This window comes from Podarcis cretensis, assembly GCF_951804945.1.
Source record: "Podarcis cretensis genome assembly, chromosome: 13".
NCBI lineage: Eukaryota > Metazoa > Chordata > Lepidosauria > Squamata > Lacertidae > Podarcis > Podarcis cretensis.
The window spans coordinates 29,690,828-29,709,784 of NC_137182.1; the positions used below are offsets into that span (position 1 = coordinate 29,690,828).

General features: G+C 45.9%; 1 protein-coding gene across 4 annotated transcripts in view; it reads left to right on the forward strand.

The window, feature by feature from the left end:
- Positions 1-18,957, forward strand: part of ATXN7L3 (ataxin 7 like 3) — a 36,213-nt gene that overhangs the window by 10,721 nt on the left and 6,535 nt on the right. For 3 of the 4 annotated variants that reach the window (XM_079948873.1, XM_079948874.1, XM_079948872.1), the window contains exons 2-11: positions 7,308-7,431; positions 8,709-8,841; positions 9,718-9,889; positions 10,950-11,047; positions 11,853-11,875; positions 13,034-13,079; positions 14,193-14,224; positions 14,459-14,527; positions 15,785-15,828; positions 18,251-18,322. In XM_079948873.1, coding sequence (XP_079804999.1) covers positions 7,381-7,431; positions 8,709-8,841; positions 9,718-9,889; positions 10,950-11,047; positions 11,853-11,875; positions 13,034-13,079; positions 14,193-14,224; positions 14,459-14,527; positions 15,785-15,828; positions 18,251-18,322 — 740 coding nt within the window. In that variant the 5' untranslated portion in view covers positions 7,308-7,380. The remainder of the gene's footprint in view (positions 1-7,307; positions 7,432-8,708; positions 8,842-9,717; positions 9,890-10,949; positions 11,048-11,852; positions 11,876-13,033; positions 13,080-14,192; positions 14,225-14,458; positions 14,528-15,784; positions 15,829-18,250; positions 18,323-18,957) is intronic. The other variant, XM_079948875.1, reaches the window with a different exon arrangement.

Genomic DNA, 18,957 nt, shown 5'->3' on the forward strand with positions numbered 1-18,957 from the left:
TATCGGGCCGAGTCCACTGTGCAATGTGGAGTAGACTGCCTATCGCTGACTGGTAAACCCCGGGATTAGAGAACTCTGCCTGTTGCCCGGCTTGAGCATCCTTTATGTAACTTAACTCCATTGGGGTTTTAACACCAGCACAGTTGTCCATTTTAAACCTTTCCAGCAACTGCTGGATCTTAGCTTCTTGGCTAAGCCAATAGTTCCCATTTTCATCTTGCTGAATTTTAATTCCTAGATAAACAGATACATTGCCTAGTGATTTTATCTGAAACCTTTCTCCAAGCTTTGTGGCAAATTGTTGTGCAAGTTTATCGTCCTTTCCACTGTATAATAAATCGTCAACAAATATCAAGACTGCTTCTTGTTCACATCCCGAGCCTTTTAGATAAAGACACGCATCTGCTGCGCTCTTTCTGAACCCCATGCTCTCTAGAGCATCGTTTAAGCAGGAATTCCAATTACGGGCGGACTGTTTCAACCCATAAATGGATTTATGTAGGCGCCAGACCTGGTTTGGTTTGTCTCCTTCAAAACCCGGTGGTGGTGTCATATAGACTTCCTCCTGTAAGTCTGCATTTAAATAAGCCACATTGACATCAAAATGAAACAGCTTATTTCCCTTCTTAGCTGAAGAGGCTAAAAGCATTCTTAGTGACTCCGATCTTGAAGTAGGGGCATAGATTTGAGAATAGTGAACACCTTTGCGCTGCGAAAACCCTTTTGCAACTAGTCGGGCTTTATATTGCAACTCTTCAGTAGTTGTGGGCTTTAAACGATATACCCATCGACAACCTACAGCTTGTTGCCCTTTCGGAAGCTCTGTACTTGTAAACACACCGAGAGATTTCATTGAAGCCATCTCTTTTTCCATTGCTTCCTGCCACTTTACGGCTTCTGAGCTTGGAAGCTGTTGTACTTCCATATAGCTATCTGGCTCACACTGTGCCATATTTACGTATACACTTGTCACCTTAAACCGCTCTGGTGGCTTGCCCTTTGTGGCACGGTTTGACCTGCGCAATTGTTCCTCTTGTGCCCCCTCTGACCGTTGGCTGTCAGAATCTGTCTCAGACTTTATATCTGGATGTGCCTCTAGGGATAAAGACCTCCGTTTAGATACCTCCCTTGGGCTTGGTGTTGCAGGTGACCTGCTTCGCTTTTGCTGTCTGCTAGGCCTACTGGGTGGCGATGTTGGAACACTCCTAGATTTTGGCTTTTCTACCTTAGGAGAAGAACCTTGTGCCTGGTCAGAATCTGCGTCTGAACCATGTGCACCATCCCCTTCTGGCTCACTACTCTCTGGACTTTCACTCTCAGCATAAATGCCTAAATCATCTCTCAAAATGTCAGGGTTAGCATGTAAGTGAGTCCATCCGGACTGCTCACAAAATTCAGCGCTCCTACTGAGGACCACTCTTGTAGTATCCCCATTTGGGTCCACGAATCTCCAAGATTTGGCGTGTGGTTCGTACCCACAAAAGATGAGTTTCCTAGTCCTTGGACTTCCCTTTTTCCTTAACGCCTTTGGGATAAGTACATAGGCTTGACATCCAAACACCCGAAAGTAATTAATTTTGGGCTTCTTCCCATATAAAGCAAAATATGGGGTAGTGGCAATTACCGAATTATATACTCGGTTCAGAATATGAGTAGCCGCCTGCCAGGCTTCCGCCCAGTAACTTTGAGGGAGATTAGCATCAAACAACATAGAGTTTGCCAACTCTTGCAGAACCCTGTTTTTACGTTCGGCCACGCCTCCTTCTTGGGGGGAATAAGGTGTAGACAGACGATGCTTAATTCCCTTTTTCTTAAAGAAATTCTGCAACACAGACCCGGTAAATTCTGACCCTCTGTCTGTCTGAAAAGCAAGTACTTTAGTACCGAATTCAAGTTCTACTGCATGAACCCAATTTTTAACTGTTTCTGCAGTATCTGCTTTTGTTTTGAGAGGAAAAAACCATGTAACCTTCGTTTTGTCATCCGAGAGACACAGTGCATACCTCGAACCTCCCATGCTAGCAACAGGCATTGGGCCACATAGGTCCATATGCACAAGTTGGAATACTTTGTCAGATTTCCTATCTGAACTGGGATAGCTGCATCTATGAACCTTCGCCCTTTTGCATGCAGTACAATCCAAATACTTAGTACATTTGTTCATTTTGCACCCTTCTGATAATTCAGGTTGCTTTTTAACATACTGAAAATTAATATGTCCCAGACGGCGGTGCCATAAATGGACACAAGAATTATGGGTAGGCGTGTTCACACAACCAGCATGAACCTGTTCAACTTCATCTGGACTTGTCTCAAAATAATATAACCCATTTCTGCATTCCACCTGCAAAAGAGATACGTTATTCTTTGAAATAGTGCAAACCCCATTTTCAAACACAGTCTTGAACCCAACTCTATCAAGTTCTGACACAGACAAAATACACCCCTTCAATCCCTTTAGCACGTAGGCATCAATTTCTGTTTGCAAACAATTCAAGAACACTGTGCCTACGGTCTCTAAGGAACGTTTAGTTGAATCTGCCATTGTCACAACTTTAAGGGTTTGCAAATGTCTGCAATTCTGCAAACGGACACTAGATGGCGCCACCAGGTGGTGAGATGCACCACTGTCGATCAACCAGCGTAGATTGCTGCCTTGGCCACGCCCTTGCATCAACGCCATTGCTGAAGCCATGTGCTGTGTGCTGTGGGAGTAGCCACGACCTCCTCCTCTTCTTCGACGTCCCCTGGAACTCCTTGTCTGGTAACTAGGGGTAACGGCCTTGGTGCTGTCTTGACCAGGTTCCCGTGTGCAATTCCTGATTAGATGGGAAGGGGAACCACAGCGAAAACAGTGTCTAGCTGTAAAAGCATTTACTATGTTCTCAAACTCAGCATCCCCACTCTTAGGCACAGCATAACTCCCCTTTGAAGACAAACCTCTTTCTCTTTGCCTTTTATCCTGTTCATCTGCAAGCCGAGATGAAATGTATTCAAGGGTTAATTCAGTTGAAGGCATAGCCTCCAAAGTTAGAGCTAGAGTCTCATAGCTTTTATCAAGAGAAGACAACAATATGTATGACTGCTGCTCCATAGAGAAAGGAATGCCCAGCTGTCTTAGTTGATTAAAGGCAGACACCATTTTGGCAATATGTTCTTTCACACACGCTCCCGGTTGGAGACGTAAATCAAACAAACATCTTGTAGCATGGATCTTGGCCCCCGCAGTGTTTCTGGAATTTAACCGCTGCAGAACCGTCCAGACCTCATGCGTGTTCTTTAACTCAGAAACATAAGGCATTTGCTCTGGTCCCACTGCCAAAACTAGTAGACCTTGGGCTTTCCTGTCGCGTTTCTGTGAAGCTGCTGCTGCTGCTTTGTCTTCTGCAGACGCGTCTGCAGCTGCCTGTAAAGGCGGTGCTTCAGTGCAACTCCACAACTCTTTTGCTTGCAACCAAACCCTTACTCTAGCCTTCCAATCTTGCCAATTTTTCCCATTGAGTCGCGTAAATGGGACAGAAAAACTTTCCTGGGACTCTGCCATCCTCCCTGGGGCTTAGGAACGATACTCACACACCTGTAGACCGTCTCCCAGCTGCTGAGGTGGCTCCTTGAGGAATAAGACGTCTTCCAGCGAGTACAAACTGCTCAGTGCCTGTTTAAAACTTTTCTAGGCACGTTGCAGGACTCAAGCTGCTTTGAAGGCTTTCGTTGTCGGCAACCACTTCTGACTTCGCTCCAGTCCTTGCATAAATCACTCTGAACTGCACTCCTTAGCTCCTTCTTGGCGTACAAACAGCCATAACCTGTCCCATTAAACTTTAATTAGTTTAATGCAAAGTAAATGTCCGGTGCGCTTCCATCGTCTCAAGTCCCATTACAGCAGAGCATTTCGCGCAGCAGTTTAAGAAGGGCAGGAGAGGCAGTATTTCTTTTCAAAGAGGAGTCTTGGAGCAAGCGGTTTTGGAACTCAAAGAAAGGTTTATTTACAAAAACAAAAAACCCGGAGACGAACCACACATATCAGCAAATACGCCCAAAAGGGGAGAAGGGAGGAGCAAACACACAGGAGACTATTTATACAAACTCATGTTCCTGGAAGCCTAATGACTTCCAGCTGCTCAGTGATTAGAGCGTTTCTGCTACCTTTTAACCCTTTGATAGCAACAATATGCTCTTCTCTTCTCTCCCCCTCCTTTGCATTGCGAGATCAGTTCATAGCTGCAGCTAGGGATACAGTGTTGAGGGGATTGTGGAGGCCGCAACTGAGTGAAGCTTTCGTGGGCAAGATTTGGTGAGTGGGATTTACTCCCACTTAAGACAACTGTTTTTGGAGGCAGAGATTAGACAGTCTAGCTCAAACCCGGACCAGGGGAATAAGTGTCCCTCTATTGTTTGGGGGCAAAGCCGTCTGCTCATGACTCAATACAGGCTGGTGGTGCAAGCTGACTTGGGGATAATCCTGGGCTGAGGTAGCAGGTGCTGTGTGCTAAACCATTAAGTTGGATTTTGTGTCCTTAGGAAAACTTTATTTTCTCATTCTTGCCGCTTGACATAACTTAAATCTGGCTTTGCTAATCATGGAGGGTGCAAATACCCCAAAACCCCATCTCCAAGCCCTGAATCTTACTAATCATGCTCTCTGCTGCTGAGATTTCAGCAGGCATTGTTGCTATCAAGACACATAACCACAAGGGCTAGAAGCCTCTCCAGCTATAGGTTGTTTGTTAAAATAAAATTTAAAAATGTGAAACTGAGATTCTTCTCCATATTCAGAACTATATTCTGTGTTCTTTGCCTTGTCTGTGCTCCTCCAGAAACACAGCCCTGCTCTCTTTAATCTGTTTCAACTCAGTCTTTGGATTTATTGCCAGGTTTTGTGCATGTCCCAGTTCTGTGGTAGGGGAAGCAATTGTGGAATTTGATGCTCGCTATGTGCAGCATCTTGAAAATCTCAGTTTTTCATGTCATCTTTAAAAAACCCCAAAAAACACCAAACCCTCTAGCATTTATGACAGTAAAAGCAAGCTTGAAAGCGTGTGTTCAGTGCCTGGTGAAGAAGCCAGAGAAGCGACTGAGCAGCAGATTCAGTTCTAGATGGGTAACGCTATGTGGTACATCAAAAACAACCGGGTGTCATGGACTGGCTAGAAACAGAGGAGTGGTGGGAGGCACCAGCTGGGGAACCCCAAAGGGATGAAAGTTCAGAACCAGGGGATTGGTGGTGGGGCGACGGGAGGGAGCTGGTGGTCAGAGGGAGAAGACTGTGAGGAGGAGGTGTCGGAAACTGAAGAGGTAACAGGATTTAGTGAGCAGGAAGAGTCTTATGGCAGAAAGAAGTCCAGAATCAGAAGCAGCAGAGGAGGGAGGCCAAGAAGCAGAGATGAGTCAGGCTGGTGAAGGAACCAGAGTGTGTTCCCCTCCTGCTGCAACAAGCTCCCCTCCTCCCTCGTCTCCCAGAACCAGGGGAGGTGTGAAGTAGGAGAAGCAAAGACAGGCATACCGGTGTAGTCTCAGATTGCTTGGGAAGGACCTGGGAGAGGAGGAGACATAGGCAGCTGTGGGAAGGCAGGGACCTTCAGTCTCCACAGCTGCCTCATAGGGGCAAGACCTACCGAGAAACGTTGCTGTGCTCATTAGATCTTGCACTCCTGAGTTAACATACTCCATGTGTTGCGTTGCTGGCTCGCTCCTGACATCAGGCCTTGTAGTAGCTTAAATAAAGGTAAAGGTACCCCTGACCGTTAGGTCGAGTCGTGGATGACTCTGGGGTTTTGCGCTCATCTCGCTCTATAGGAGCTGGCGTTTGTCTGCAGACAGCTTCCAGGTCATGTGGCCAGCATGACTAAACCGCTTCTGGCGAACCAGAGCAGCGCACGGAAACACCATTACCTAATCCAATATACACTGGTACCTTGGTTTAAGAACATCTTAGTTTATGAACAACTTGGATTAAGAACACTGCAAACTGGAAGTAGGTGTTTTGGTTTGTGAACTTTGCCTTGGAAGCAGAACATGTTCCGCTTTCTGTTGAGTGTGTTCCATTTGTAAATTGAGTCCTCCGCTGCTATGGGAAAGCACGCCTTGGTTTCAGAATGCTTTGGTTTAAGAACAGACTTCCGGAATGGTAGCTTCAGGCAAGCCACCCTCTCTCTCAGCCCCAGTCCCTAATCTGCAGTGTGCGGGTGGTAAGTGTTGACTTGCCTTGCAGAGCTCTTGTATGGGTTGCAAGAAGATTAGATGCTTGAAGAGTTTGGGCATTATATGAACACTTAAATGCTCTTATTGGAAAGGAGAGGGGAATGCAGCAAAAGGGCCAGGGATTGGAAGCAGTCCAGTCACAATGCAGAAGGTTATTGTGGCACAGGGAGCTGGATATGGTGAGTGCTGCTGGCTGCCAGGGAAAGGGGAGAGAGAATGGTACACACAACAAATTGAGTCACACCATGGTGTGGCTGGAGGTTGTGTGGTGGCATGTGGTTATGATATACCCAGTGTCCCTCCTGAAACCATGGGAGGAGCTGCAGCAGCCTTGCAGGTAAGGAGGTTGCGAGGCAAAGGGGGACAAGGGCATCAGGCAGACGCTGCAAAGGGGGGAAGAAACTTTACAAACCAGGTCAGAAAGCTATGATCATCACTATTGTTTAGATTTGTTCCTTGCCTCTTCAAACAAACCGGCTTAACAGTGGCTCTGTTTTGTTCCTATTTCTAGAGTCAGGCTGCTGTTAAACAGTTGTACATGATATAGGTGGGGTTTTTAAGCTCCCAGACGGAAAATGGGAAAAAAGTTCCTTTTATAATATGCATATACTATAATATATGCTTATAATATGCTTATATAATATACTTGCTAGCAAATTATTTAATCTGCTTACCGAGGCTGCAATGTTTAGTTGGTTGTTGCATTAGATTAATCAATTAAACTTTTGTCAATTTCAGAGGTGTCCTCTACCAGGCAGTAGATAATGATGATGATGATGATGATGATAATCATAGTAATAATACAGTAATAATAATAATAATAATAATAACGTGGCTTACATAAACTACAGGAGGCAGGTGCCATCTTCAAAGAAGCATTCTCCATTCTTTTTTGAACAGAAGGGACTGAGAATGGTGTCTGCTGCACCAGCTAAAGCATTATGTCTTTTTCTCTCCAGAGCCGTGGTTTAGTATGTAGGTGCTTCTAAAGTAATATATAGTTGTTTTGAATTCACATCACTGTCCTCTTTTCCAACCCACAAGCCCATCCTGTGGCTTGAATGGAGATTGCAGCCTGACCACTGAATCCTGTCTTGTCTTCGCAGGGGAATCCCTTCCCATTTCAGCCTGGCCTCTGCTATGTTGCGTTCTCCGCATCTTCTCCAATAGCTTTTGCAAATGAAAATGGAGGAAATGACTTTGTCGGGCCTGGATAACAGCAAGTTGGAGGTAAGTTGCCTCCCTTGAGGCTGAAAGGCTTCTTACAAGGATTTGGAGGGAGCAATGCCATCAAAGGCAGGCAGAAATTGATGGGCTCATGAAAAGCCTGAGGTGGAGGACCTGTTCTCCTAGGTACAGAAGTTCATGCCAGTCTGGTGTAGTGGTTAAGAGCGGTAGACTCGTAATCTGGTGAACCGGGTTCGCTTCCCCGCTCCTCCACATTCAGCTGCTGGGTGACCTTGGGCTAGTCACACTTCTCTGAAGTCTCTCAGCCCCACTCACCTCACAGAGTGTTTGTTGTGGGGGAGAAAGGGAAAGGAGATTGTTAGCCGCTTTGAGACTCCTTAGGGTAGTGATAAAGTGGGATATCAAATCTAAATCCAAACTCTTCATGCAAGCCAGGACTTTAGCCCCAGAGCCTTTCCATCATGAGAGTTGCTGGAAGAATATTAGAAATTGGGATTCCTCCCCCTTTTTAATAAAGAGACTTCATCCTTTGTATTGATTGTGTGTTTGAAGCACAACCTATTCTGACATCTATTAGGAATATTGATTCATTTTACACGGTTACAATTTCACAGCCTTGCTGCCATTTCTTTTGACTTTGGTGCCCCGGGAATTTAGAATGAGGCTACACTCACTCTCGTTTCTGTGGTTTACCTCTGAGTAGACTTAACTAGGATTGTACGGCAGTGTAGGCAATTCTGGGTGACCTTTTACGACTAGTTAGAATGACTTGTGTGTCCTGGGGTGTGGAAGTGCAAGCCACTCGCATTTCCTGACACCTTCCCCTCCACATTATCATTTCTGAGACAGCCCTTGGTCTGTCTTAACCTCTCCCCCCCCCCCCCAACAGCCATGAAGAACAATTGAAGCCTTCCAGGCAGTGTTTGGATAGTAGATGCTGCTTGTATTCTTGAGAACAGAGTTGGGGAGTGAGGGGGGACATGGCTAGTGGAAATACTCTTATCAGGATGCAGCAATGTACATTAATTTGGCTGGATAGCTTGGTCGGTAGAGCCTGAGACTCTTAATCCCAGGGTCGTGGGTTTGAGCCCCACACTGGGCGAAAGATTCCTGCATTTCAGGGGGTTGGGCTAGATGACCCTTGTGGACCCTTCCAACTCTACAATTCCAGAGTGTGTTCTGGGTGCTGAACTCTGGACTGGAATCAGATTCTGATCCTTAAACCATGGGCAATGGGTGTTGCTCCCAGTTCAACCTTGCTCTTGTTCTCTACTGCTCTCACTGGTCTTGTCCTTTGTCTTGGTCTTCTTGCTTCCTAGGCTGTGGCTCATGATATCTATACAGACTTGATTGAGGATGCCTGCCTGGGCTTGTGCTTTGAGGTCCACCGGGCTGTCAAATGTGGCTATTTCTTTTTGGATGACACAGATCCTGAGAGTATGAAGGACTTTGGTAAGTATGCAGCCAATCATTCCCCCACCCCCACCCCATTGCCCCTTACCAGAAATCCAGCATAGATTTTTAAAGGGTACTTCTTTGTTTTAATGCCTTGAATCTAATCCATGGGTAAGCAAACTAAGGCCCGGGGACCGGATCCGGCCCAATCGCCTTCTAAATCCGGCCCACAGACGGTCCAGGAATCAGCATGTTTTTACATGAGTAGAATGTGTCCTTTTATTTAAAATGCATCTCTGGGTTATTTGTGGGGCACAGGAATTTGTTCATTCCCCCCCCCCAAAATAGTATGGCCCCCCACAAGGTCTGAGGGACAGTGGACCGGCCCCCTGCTGAAAAAGTTTGCTCACCCCTGACTTTAATCCAGTTCCTTGATTAAATTTGTGCTCAGACATATATTTAATACCAGCACAGCTGCCAAAGGTTCATTTTCCTTTTTTAAAAAGTTACTTTTTTCTCTCTCTCCCGCCCCCCCGCCTTCTAAAGTGAGTGATTTAAGAAGCTACTCATAATGGTGGGCTGCAGAATTTTATGGCTGGGGAAAGGGAGGGTGGTTAAATCCAGACCACAGCGTGGCACATACAAAGAGCAGGGGAACTGCAGAATGGTGCCTGCAGAATGAAATGTTCCAGAGGCAATATGTTCCGTGCTGCAAGGAACTCACATGAAGGGAGCTTGGTGGCAGGATGAGCTTAAAGTCGCCTGGGAAATCTTTTGCTCGAGACTGCAGGATTTAAGAAGAGGGGATCAAAGTGGTTTGGTGAATTAGTGGGGTTCCCCAGCTGGTGCCTCCCCCCCACTCCTTTGGATTCAGCCAGTCCCTCCCCACCCTCCCACTTGAGAAATCACCTCCCATTTCTTCCCTACTCCCAGAAATTGTAGATCAGCCGGGACTGGATATCTTTGGCCAGGTCTACAACCAGTGGAAGAACAAGGAATGTGTTTGCCCAAACTGCAGCCGAAGCATTGCCGCCTCCCGCTTCGCCCCACACTTGGAGAAGTGCCTTGGCATGGGCCGGAACAGCAGCCGCATTGCCAATAGGAGGTGAGGTCTAAGAATCGAAGCCTTGCCGGAAAGCCAAACCTCTCAAAATGGTGTTTCGGGTGAGAAGGCCAAGGGTAGGATTTCTGGAAGAAGGAACAAATGCCAAAAACAGGTGAACTTTTGGCTTCCGGTTCATACCAGGTTGTGCATCTCCTGTGCTTAAAACAATTTTTTGATGTCTTTGCCATGCTGAACCTAAATTCTGCACCGCTAAGAAGCTTACGTGGCATGGCTGGAAAATACAGCCCAGATTGATGCTAGCAATTGCCTGGTCTGGCCTGGTCTGGTCTGGTCTGGTCTGCTCTGGTGTGGAATTGTGGCTAAGAGAGGGTTCAAATTGTGCCTCTGCCCCTGACCTTTCCAAGTCCAAATGGCCTTGGTAAAGCTGCTGTTCTCTGTCCTGACCCTTCTTTTCTTCTTCTCCCCATCCCCAGTCTTCCATATGGGGATCATTACATCATTACACGGAATTCAGAGGGATATTGAAAGGGAGTACTGAGGGGTTTTGTGTGAATTGCTGTAAACGCTCAAAAAGTGTTATAATTGCAACGGCATATTTAAGAACCTGCTGCTGGTGACAAATCAGAAGAAAGTGTGGCTTTGGCTTTGACTCTCCTTGCTCCATTGCACTGTATCCTAATAGCAGGGTTTTCAAATTTTCCTTCAACAGGGACCCCTTTTTAAAATTTCTTTTTTTTTGGCAAGAACCCCCTTGCCTTGTTGGCATGGGTGTGGGAGCAGCTTCTATGGCCACGTGCTCAGTTCATGTAGATATTTGCCAGTCTTGCTTGGGGGCTTCACCTCCTTGTGGGAACTGGGAATGTGTCATGGAGCACAGCCTTGGGCCTGCACTTTGCAGAGGAAGACAGTGGTGGGAACACAGGCATTCCTGTTAGTTACGAGTCGGCCTTCAGACATGGCCATGTAACTTTCACAGGAAGTTAATCACCATTAAGTGTCATCTTTGCCATTCGAAACTGCTGCTCAGACTTTTCCTTCTCCCACCACAAAGCTGTCTAGCTCACTTTCTTTTTTTCTCTTCCTGTTCCTTTTGCTACAGGATAGCAAGCAGTAACAACATGAACAAATCCGAGAGTGACCAAGAAGACAACGACGATATAAATGATAATGACTGGTCATATGGATCCGAGAAGAAAGGTAAGACAAGGAAGGGGTTTGGCAGCGTATTATTTATTCTGTTTATAAATAGCATATTCTGTACTGTTTTCTGGCTTACAACAATAAAACCTCAAAGGAAAGGGTGTTCAAATAATACGGATAAACCAAACCATAACTTGACGAAAACGGGAATGATTTACAGATGGAACAAAAGAAATTCCTTTAGGTGGGCAGCTAAGGCAATAGAGGAGGGACCGGTCTAACAGATGCAGATGTTGCTGAACCACAACTCCTGCCATCCCTGACAATGGACCATGTTAGGGCTGATGGGAGTTGAAGTCTAGCAACATCTGGATGGCCACAGGTTCCCCATAGGCCTCTGTGGCCTGCGGGAGCATGTAGCCCAGTTCAAAAGTTGTCCATTTGCATCACGTGTTTGGCTTTATAAAGAAAGCAGAGGATGGGGGAAATACCCTGAAAACACTAGACAGAACAGGGTTTGTTCTCCCCCCCCCCCCCAAGATTGGTAGGCCAAGGCTTTATCATGTTGGTGAATATCATCATTTTACTTAGAATATCATTGTGCAGCATTCTGTCTACAGTGTTTCCCAAACTTGAGGTCTCCAGCTGTTTTTGGACTACAACTCGGATCATCTCCAGCTAGCAGGACCGGTGGTCAGGAATGACAGGAATTGTATTCCAGAAACAGATGGAGACCCAAGTTTGGGAAACACTGGAAGGTTTTGCGGAAAGCATTTGTCAGAACTGGCCCTTGAGCTAACAGAGACTGTGCTTTGTTCTTGGGGTGTTTTGTTAAAGTAGTCTCGTCTCTTTTCCTTCCTAGCAAAAAAGAGAAAATCAGATAAGGTAAGACCATCCTTATGCATACTGGCGCAGTTAAATGAGATGTACCTTTTCTAACTTCTTTTGCAAAGAGCGGTCAGTACAGGAGAAAACTTGAAAGACACACATCCCTTGTGCATGTGAGCAGACCTGCTGATTTCCCTCAACTTTCTCGATCTTAACCTATATGCTGAATGTTGCTTGCCGAATCTTGGGAGGGTCGGGGGAGGCTGTTGATAGAGAGGGCTGCATCCTTTGGAATGGCCTGGTGGTAGATTTTACTCACACTTGTTCTGATTGGCAGCTTCTCAGGAGGATCCCCTCCAGCAGCTTGTTGAGTGATTCTGGTCCCCAACTCTGTTGCACAAAGATCCTGTAAATATACTTCTGTGTACCTGGAGGCTTCTTTTTAATTTTTTACTGCTAGACAGCGCACCTGCTCTGTTGGTTATGGCAAGGAGTGCTGGGCTTTTGGGGCTCGATAACTGTGGCCATTTGACCACTGCATTCCTTTGATGTCACTTTTCTTTTCCTTTTTTAAAAAAATAAATTTTATTAGGGTTTATAGAGAAAAATACATAATTTAATATCAAACATATTTCCCCCTCTTTTTTTTTGTCCAAACTAAGACTTTAAATATAGTAAAAACATAAAGAGAAGGGGGGAGAGTGAAAGGAATAAAGAAATAGAAATAGAAAAGAGGTTAAGAAAGAGAGAGAGATAGAGAGAAATAAAATTCAGAAGGTAAGGGACTTCTGATTCTTCATCTCTCAGCTATATATAAACAATATTCACTTCACCCACTCTAATATAATACCCAGCAAAGCCACTTTCCATAAACAAATATTATCTTCAATCCTCAAATCCAAATGTCATTATTTCATGTTCTTTTCACTCCAAAAGCCTATGGGAGTTTTCCAATCTTTTAACAAATGTTAGCAACAACTTTTCCCTGATTAAACATGTCAGTTTCGCCATCTCCACTAAGTCCGTTAGTTTTAACAGCCATTCTTCCATTGCTGGTAACAATGGGTCCTTTCATCTTTCTGCATATAAAAGTCTCGGAGCCGTAATCGTATATTGAAGCAAAGTTCCATAGTCCCCTCTGATGACATTTTTCAAGGTTAGCAGTAAGGTGTGTTTTTTTTAATGACCTTTGCTGCTCTTCCCCTTTTGTTTCAGAATCCCAACTCGCCCCGACGATCCAAGTCCCTGAAACATAAAAATGGTGAGTGCATTATGTGTGTTGGTTCTCTTTCCGTCCTTACACACTATAGCAGCATTTCCTGGGCTCCTTAAGCATACTTCTCTGTGTTAATTAAAATCTGGCATCCAAGTAGATTGGGGTTGACAGGGAAAGGCGTAGTATGGAAGGCCTTTAAATTGGTCTGACAGGTAGGGAGAGAAGGTTTTTTAAAAACCACACACACACACACAAAATTTGGAAGTTTCAAATGGGGCCTAATACACCACATATGTGGCTATCTGGGATGATGATTGTGTGTGTAGCAGTTCTTTAGACCAGATGCAGATGGAGCCAGTGGAAAGAGGGTGTTGCAAAAATACTTGGGAACAGGCGTTAAGCAGGACAGCTCTGAGACCACAATGCAAAATGGGGAACCTGTTTGGAGATGCATGATAGCTCAGTTGGTAGAACATGAGACTCCTAATCTTAGGGTCGTGAGTTTGAGTCTCACATTGGGCGAAATATTGCTGTGTTGCAGGGAGTTGGACTGGGTGACCCTTGCGGTCCCTTTCAACTCTATGATCCTATGACACTCAGCCTATCCCTCAACTCATCACTTCCCCTTGCGTTCCTTCCTAATAAGCCCTCAGTGCTGCCAGGAGATTAAAATGTTGAGGGAGGAACTTTATGGCCTTCCAGATGTCACTGTACTCCGACACCCACCAGCCACAGCTTGCATGGCCAATGGTCAGTTACGTTGAGAATTGTAGACCAGCAGCACCTGGCGGTTGATAGTTTCTGCACCCTTGGAGCAAAGTGAGCTTTTCAACTGCGCTGGATGCATATTACGTTGTGCTTGTGTGTGTGTGTGTGTTACTATACAAAGATAAAATATACTAGGCATGTCCAACCAGTCAACAACTTTGCTGAAGGCTCCCCCAAAAAAGCTCAACAAGTTTGGTCAATCCAATGGGGTTTTTTTTTATAGTGGGAGTAGATCGCAGTCTCTTGGGAGTTGGACATGCCTGAAATATACAAATGAAATTCATGGTTTTGCATCCCAAGTTCTTGTTTTGTGCATTTCCTAAGGTGGAGGCCAGACATCACTATTAATATGCATCCTCTTTTCTTCTTTTTCTTTTTCCCCTTCCCTAGGGGAACTGAGTGGTAACTCGGACCCATTTAAGGTGAGTTTAGCTTGTCTCTGTAGCTCTCAACTTCTCATGTCCCGAGAGGACTTCAGGAGACCATAGAGCTGTTCTGCGTAGCTGTCCACTGGGGTCTGAGTGGACTTTCAAGGGCCACAGTATGGGAGCCACTGTGAATAGAGAATGCCCTTGGAGAATTGGTCCCAAAAAGCAATCGCTCTTATTTGTGTAACCTCTAAAGTGCCTTGGTCTGTGTGTATTCTGTTCCAATAGTATAACAACTCTGCTGGAATCAACTATGAAACACTGGGCCCTGAGGAGCTCCGTACTTTGCTCACGACGGTGAGTACCAGAGTTTCCTTCTGCCTCTTGCTCTCGTGCACCATCAGCTGCAAGGGCTGCCTCTTAACTATGACTTCTTTGCTATTGGTCGTTGACTGCAATAAAATGACTTGCTTACTATGGCTTCCTACCAGAACCTCTTCTGTGAAATCACAGCATCCAAGTCAGTGATAGCCGGAGGGCCCATGACATCTCTTAGCCAAGTCCCACGGTGTGTTCGGCGGATAGATTAGCTATTTGCAATGAAATACTAGCTTTAATATTTATTTAGGCCCAGCTGACTTGTTTGTTGGGGTGCATGGAACAGGGAACAGCAGAGGAGGTGGCACAGGCAAGGCTCTGTAGGCTTAGGTTTTGAAGCACAAGGTCAGCCTGGATAGCTCAGTTGGTTTAGAGCACGGGGCTGATAAGCAGGTTGCACACGGAGGTGTGAAAGAAAACTGTGTGCGCAGGAATATATATTGATGCACTCTGTGAGCTGCTGCCTAGGCCTTGGTGTGGGTCCTCTCAGGTTTCCTTGTTTTTACCCCATGGAGTGGTATCGATCTTGCCAGGGATCATGGCTTTACTCTCTTACCTTTCCCCTACTCTGAGTGGGAACGTTCCTCCACATCTGTCTTCTCCACCTCCCAAGTAGGGTCGTTCATAGCTTCCTTGAGACCAGGCTCTACCCCTCCCATACCTCACAGGGCCACCTCATGCGAGTTCTCTTGCTTCCAGGTAGGCCATATTGGCTCACCCGCCTCCACATTCCCGATAACTTTCCATCCTCCTCCTTCAGCCCCTCTTGGAGCCACTGTAACTTTTGTCTTTATCCCGGCAGCCCTCATAGCATTTCTGAGAACTCTACCTGCATTTAGAGTGTTGCTCCTCAATTTCAGGTGGCAAAAATTATTCTTACAACCCCCCTCCCCCCGTATACTTTTCAGAATGTGTAAAAGTAAGAATTGCCTTCCTTCAGAGCTCCCTCCCCACCCCAATACATTTGTGTGAGACATGTTTTGAGTGCCACCCCTGATTAGGAAACGCCAGAGTAACAACCTAAGCAGAGATGAAACAGGTGGGCACATTTGGTTTGCAGGGAACAGCTAATAAATTCCTTATTCCCCAGTTATATTATACCATACAGTTAGAGCATTAGTGGTATCATGCTTGGCTGAAAGGAGCCAACCCACTTCTGTCATACTCGGTGGACTTTGATTTGTTCGCTGCTGCACGCTTTTAATTTGTTGACACTGTATATTTCCTTCTCCGTAGCAATGTGGGGTGATATCTGAGCACACCAAGAAGATGTGTACACGGTGAGAGCAGCCCTTCCTTCTACTTTCTTGAGCCCCATAACCTCTTTCCGTTCCTCTGCCGGTGCAACCGTTCCCAGGTCACAAGGAGAGTGGGAGGTATTCACAAGACTGCCTGCTTGGGGTGGCTGAGTGGAAATCCAGGCTAACTGCGATGGATCTGAAAGAACACCCACACTTGATCCGTACGCTGCTGTTGACTCAGAATTTACGCTCGGGGTCAAAACATCCTGAAAGCCGGGTTGTGGGGGGAGTGTATTTCCCGTTGGATTAGCTTGCAAACTGCCTGCACAGGCTGAAGGTGGAAGTCAAAACCTTCCCGACTCTTCAATCTACCCTTGCAACTTGCTGTTGCTGGTTTGCCTGTCACAATGCACCTTTTTTTTGCTGGTCATTTATCAGTAGCTTAAAAGGGAACTAGCTCTTAATGAGTTTGCGGAAGTTTCTTTGCCTGCTTGCTTGGAAGAGACTGGGAGTGGCCGCTGAGACCATATAACATTGGTCCTCAAAGACCTACTTTGGCTCCCAGTACATTTCTGAGCACAATTCGAAGTGTTGGTGCTGACCTTTAAAGCCCTAAACAGCCCTGGGCCAGTATACCCAAAGGAGCATCTCCACCCCCATCGTTCAGCCCGGACACAGATCCAGCACCGAGGGCCTTCTGGTGGTTCCCTCACTGCGAGAAGTGAGGTTACAGGGAACCAGGCCGAGGGACTTCTTGGTAGTGGCGCCCGTCCTATGGAATGCCCTCCCATCAGATGTCAAGGAAATAAACAATTATCTGACTTTTAGAAGACGTCTGAAGGCAGCCCTGTTTAGGGAAGTTTTTAATGTTTGATATTTTATCATGTTTTTAATATTCTGTTGGGAGCTGCCCATAGTGGCTGGGGAAACCCAGCCAGATGGGTGGGGCATAAATAATCATATTATTATTATTATTATTATTATTATTATTATTAAAGTCACCACACGTGGACCAGCAAACAGTTGCTTACAAACCTGCCTTAGTCATTGTCATAGGACAGAGTCAGACTACTGGGAGCTGTGCAGGAACTGCTGAAAAACTCGCTGTATGATTCCTGTAACCAGCAAATTAAGCCCAGTGTTACCACCACCACCACCCAGTTTCCCCAGAATTATGACTGGCTGTGGAAGGATGTTGGCATTGGGCTTGACTGCCTGTCGGGGCGATGGATAACTTCCTCCCCAGATGGCAATGGGCGCCATGTGTTCAGTTGCCAAGTGCCCACCGTAGCGCTTACTGGTCTGCCGTTTATGCTCCCGGTTGATGGTTAATTGGGCTCATTGGTATCCATTTAAGCCCAGTGCTTGTGTTCTGCTTCTGATATCTTAGCCCTGGTGAAGAGACTGGGAGTTGTCCACCAGCTTGTGTTTCCAACCTCCCTTCTACCATGAAAGTTTTACCTTCGCTTCTCTTGTCAGCCTGAACACTAATGGGTTGGCAACTGTTGGTGTAAGACATAATTGTACACTATGGCTAAAACCTTATCAGAGAAGAGAGGGAAATCTGAATTTCATACAGGAGTGTACAGACCCATGCATTTGACAGGCAGTGTCAATGGTCCACATGTGTAGCTTTCTGCGCTCAGTGTAGAGTATCCAGGATTGTGTACACCCCATGCTTTTTATAATTAAAAAGTCCATTCAAATTCTGTGATAAAAATTGGGCAGCTTGTATAAATTATGAAATTAAGATCTGTGGCTATTTTAAATTTTTTTATTTTTGCTGGTGGGAAACTTATTATCCTCCAGACGTTGAACTCCAGCTCCCATCAGCCCCAATCAACATGACCAATGGTCAGGGTTTATAGAAGAAAAAACATCTGGGAGGCCACAGATTCTCCACTTCCGTCACACAGCCATGGAGAGGTTGCAGAAGCCCCATGTCTTTATGAGTAGAAATCCTGGTCAGCATCCTCACTCTGGCTTCTGAGGCTACAACTGAGATTGCCCCACACTTGCAAGCCTCTTGTTTTGCAGCCATGAGAGCTACCAACTTGCTTTTAATGGAAGACATCTTAGGTCCAGAAAGTCACTGAAATCAGTGCCCACTTCCCGAATTTGAAATGTTCAAAATACACAGTTCTGGGTTTATTACTGGACCAAGGGGCCTATCTTTTTTTTAAAGGATGCTCCTGGTTGTATGTTTCAGCACCCAAATGAGCCCTTCATATGACTGGCTTAGTTACTCCTTTTCCGGAATAGCGCAAACATTCTTTACTGCAGTCCAAAGACCCACAGAAACAGTTTTGGAAGCAAAATACCGCAGGAACACAGGGAAAAGATTCCAAGGCAGTCACTATGCTTTATCCATTTCTGGAATGAATAGCAATCCGTTTAGGAACAGGAAAACCTGTGTTTCTCAGCTTGTGCCTCATCCCTGACTTTTCCCCTTTTCCCGCAGGTCTTTGCGCTGCCCCCAGCACACGGATGAACAGCGGAGGTCAGTCAGAGTCTACCTCCTGGGACCCTCTGCGTAAGTGTGATGGGATGGAGGCAGGGCAGGTGTGGTGTAGGGAAACCCCCCCCCCCCAAAAAAAGTGTCATGTGATTAACACTTAAGTTCAACTGGAAGGACTTTGGAGAAGGACTGTGCTTGCTTTTTTTTTTTTTTTAAAGCTGAATTCTTAAACGGGCATAAATTGAGCATCTTTCTGTAGCTGATTAGCATAATTATGCATAGGTGGTCAAGAAGAGGCGGCAGGACTGGGAGAAACCTTACCTGGCCATCCTGCCCACACTCTCTTTCGGTCATATTTTTGCACCTGTGAAGCTTGCAGGCGTTTTTGGTCTCCTTTCTTAGTAAACCCACACTCAGTGCAGTGTTTTATGTTCCATTGAAACCGCAGAGTTCATTTTGTCTTGCCTGGGATTTGCTGCCTGGATGGAAGCTATCCTGATCCTCCTTCATTGGCTACTGTGCTTCAATACGCAGCATGCATTGAGAGCACCCAGATTCTGCATACATTACTCACCTGAACATGCATGCACTCTCTCTCTCTCTCCCTCTCTCTCGCTCTCTCTCTCCCTCTCTGGCGTAACTTCCCTTCTGTTTGCACATGAGTGGAAAGCCAAGAAGTTGCCTGAAGCCTTACCATCAGCAAGTCATCC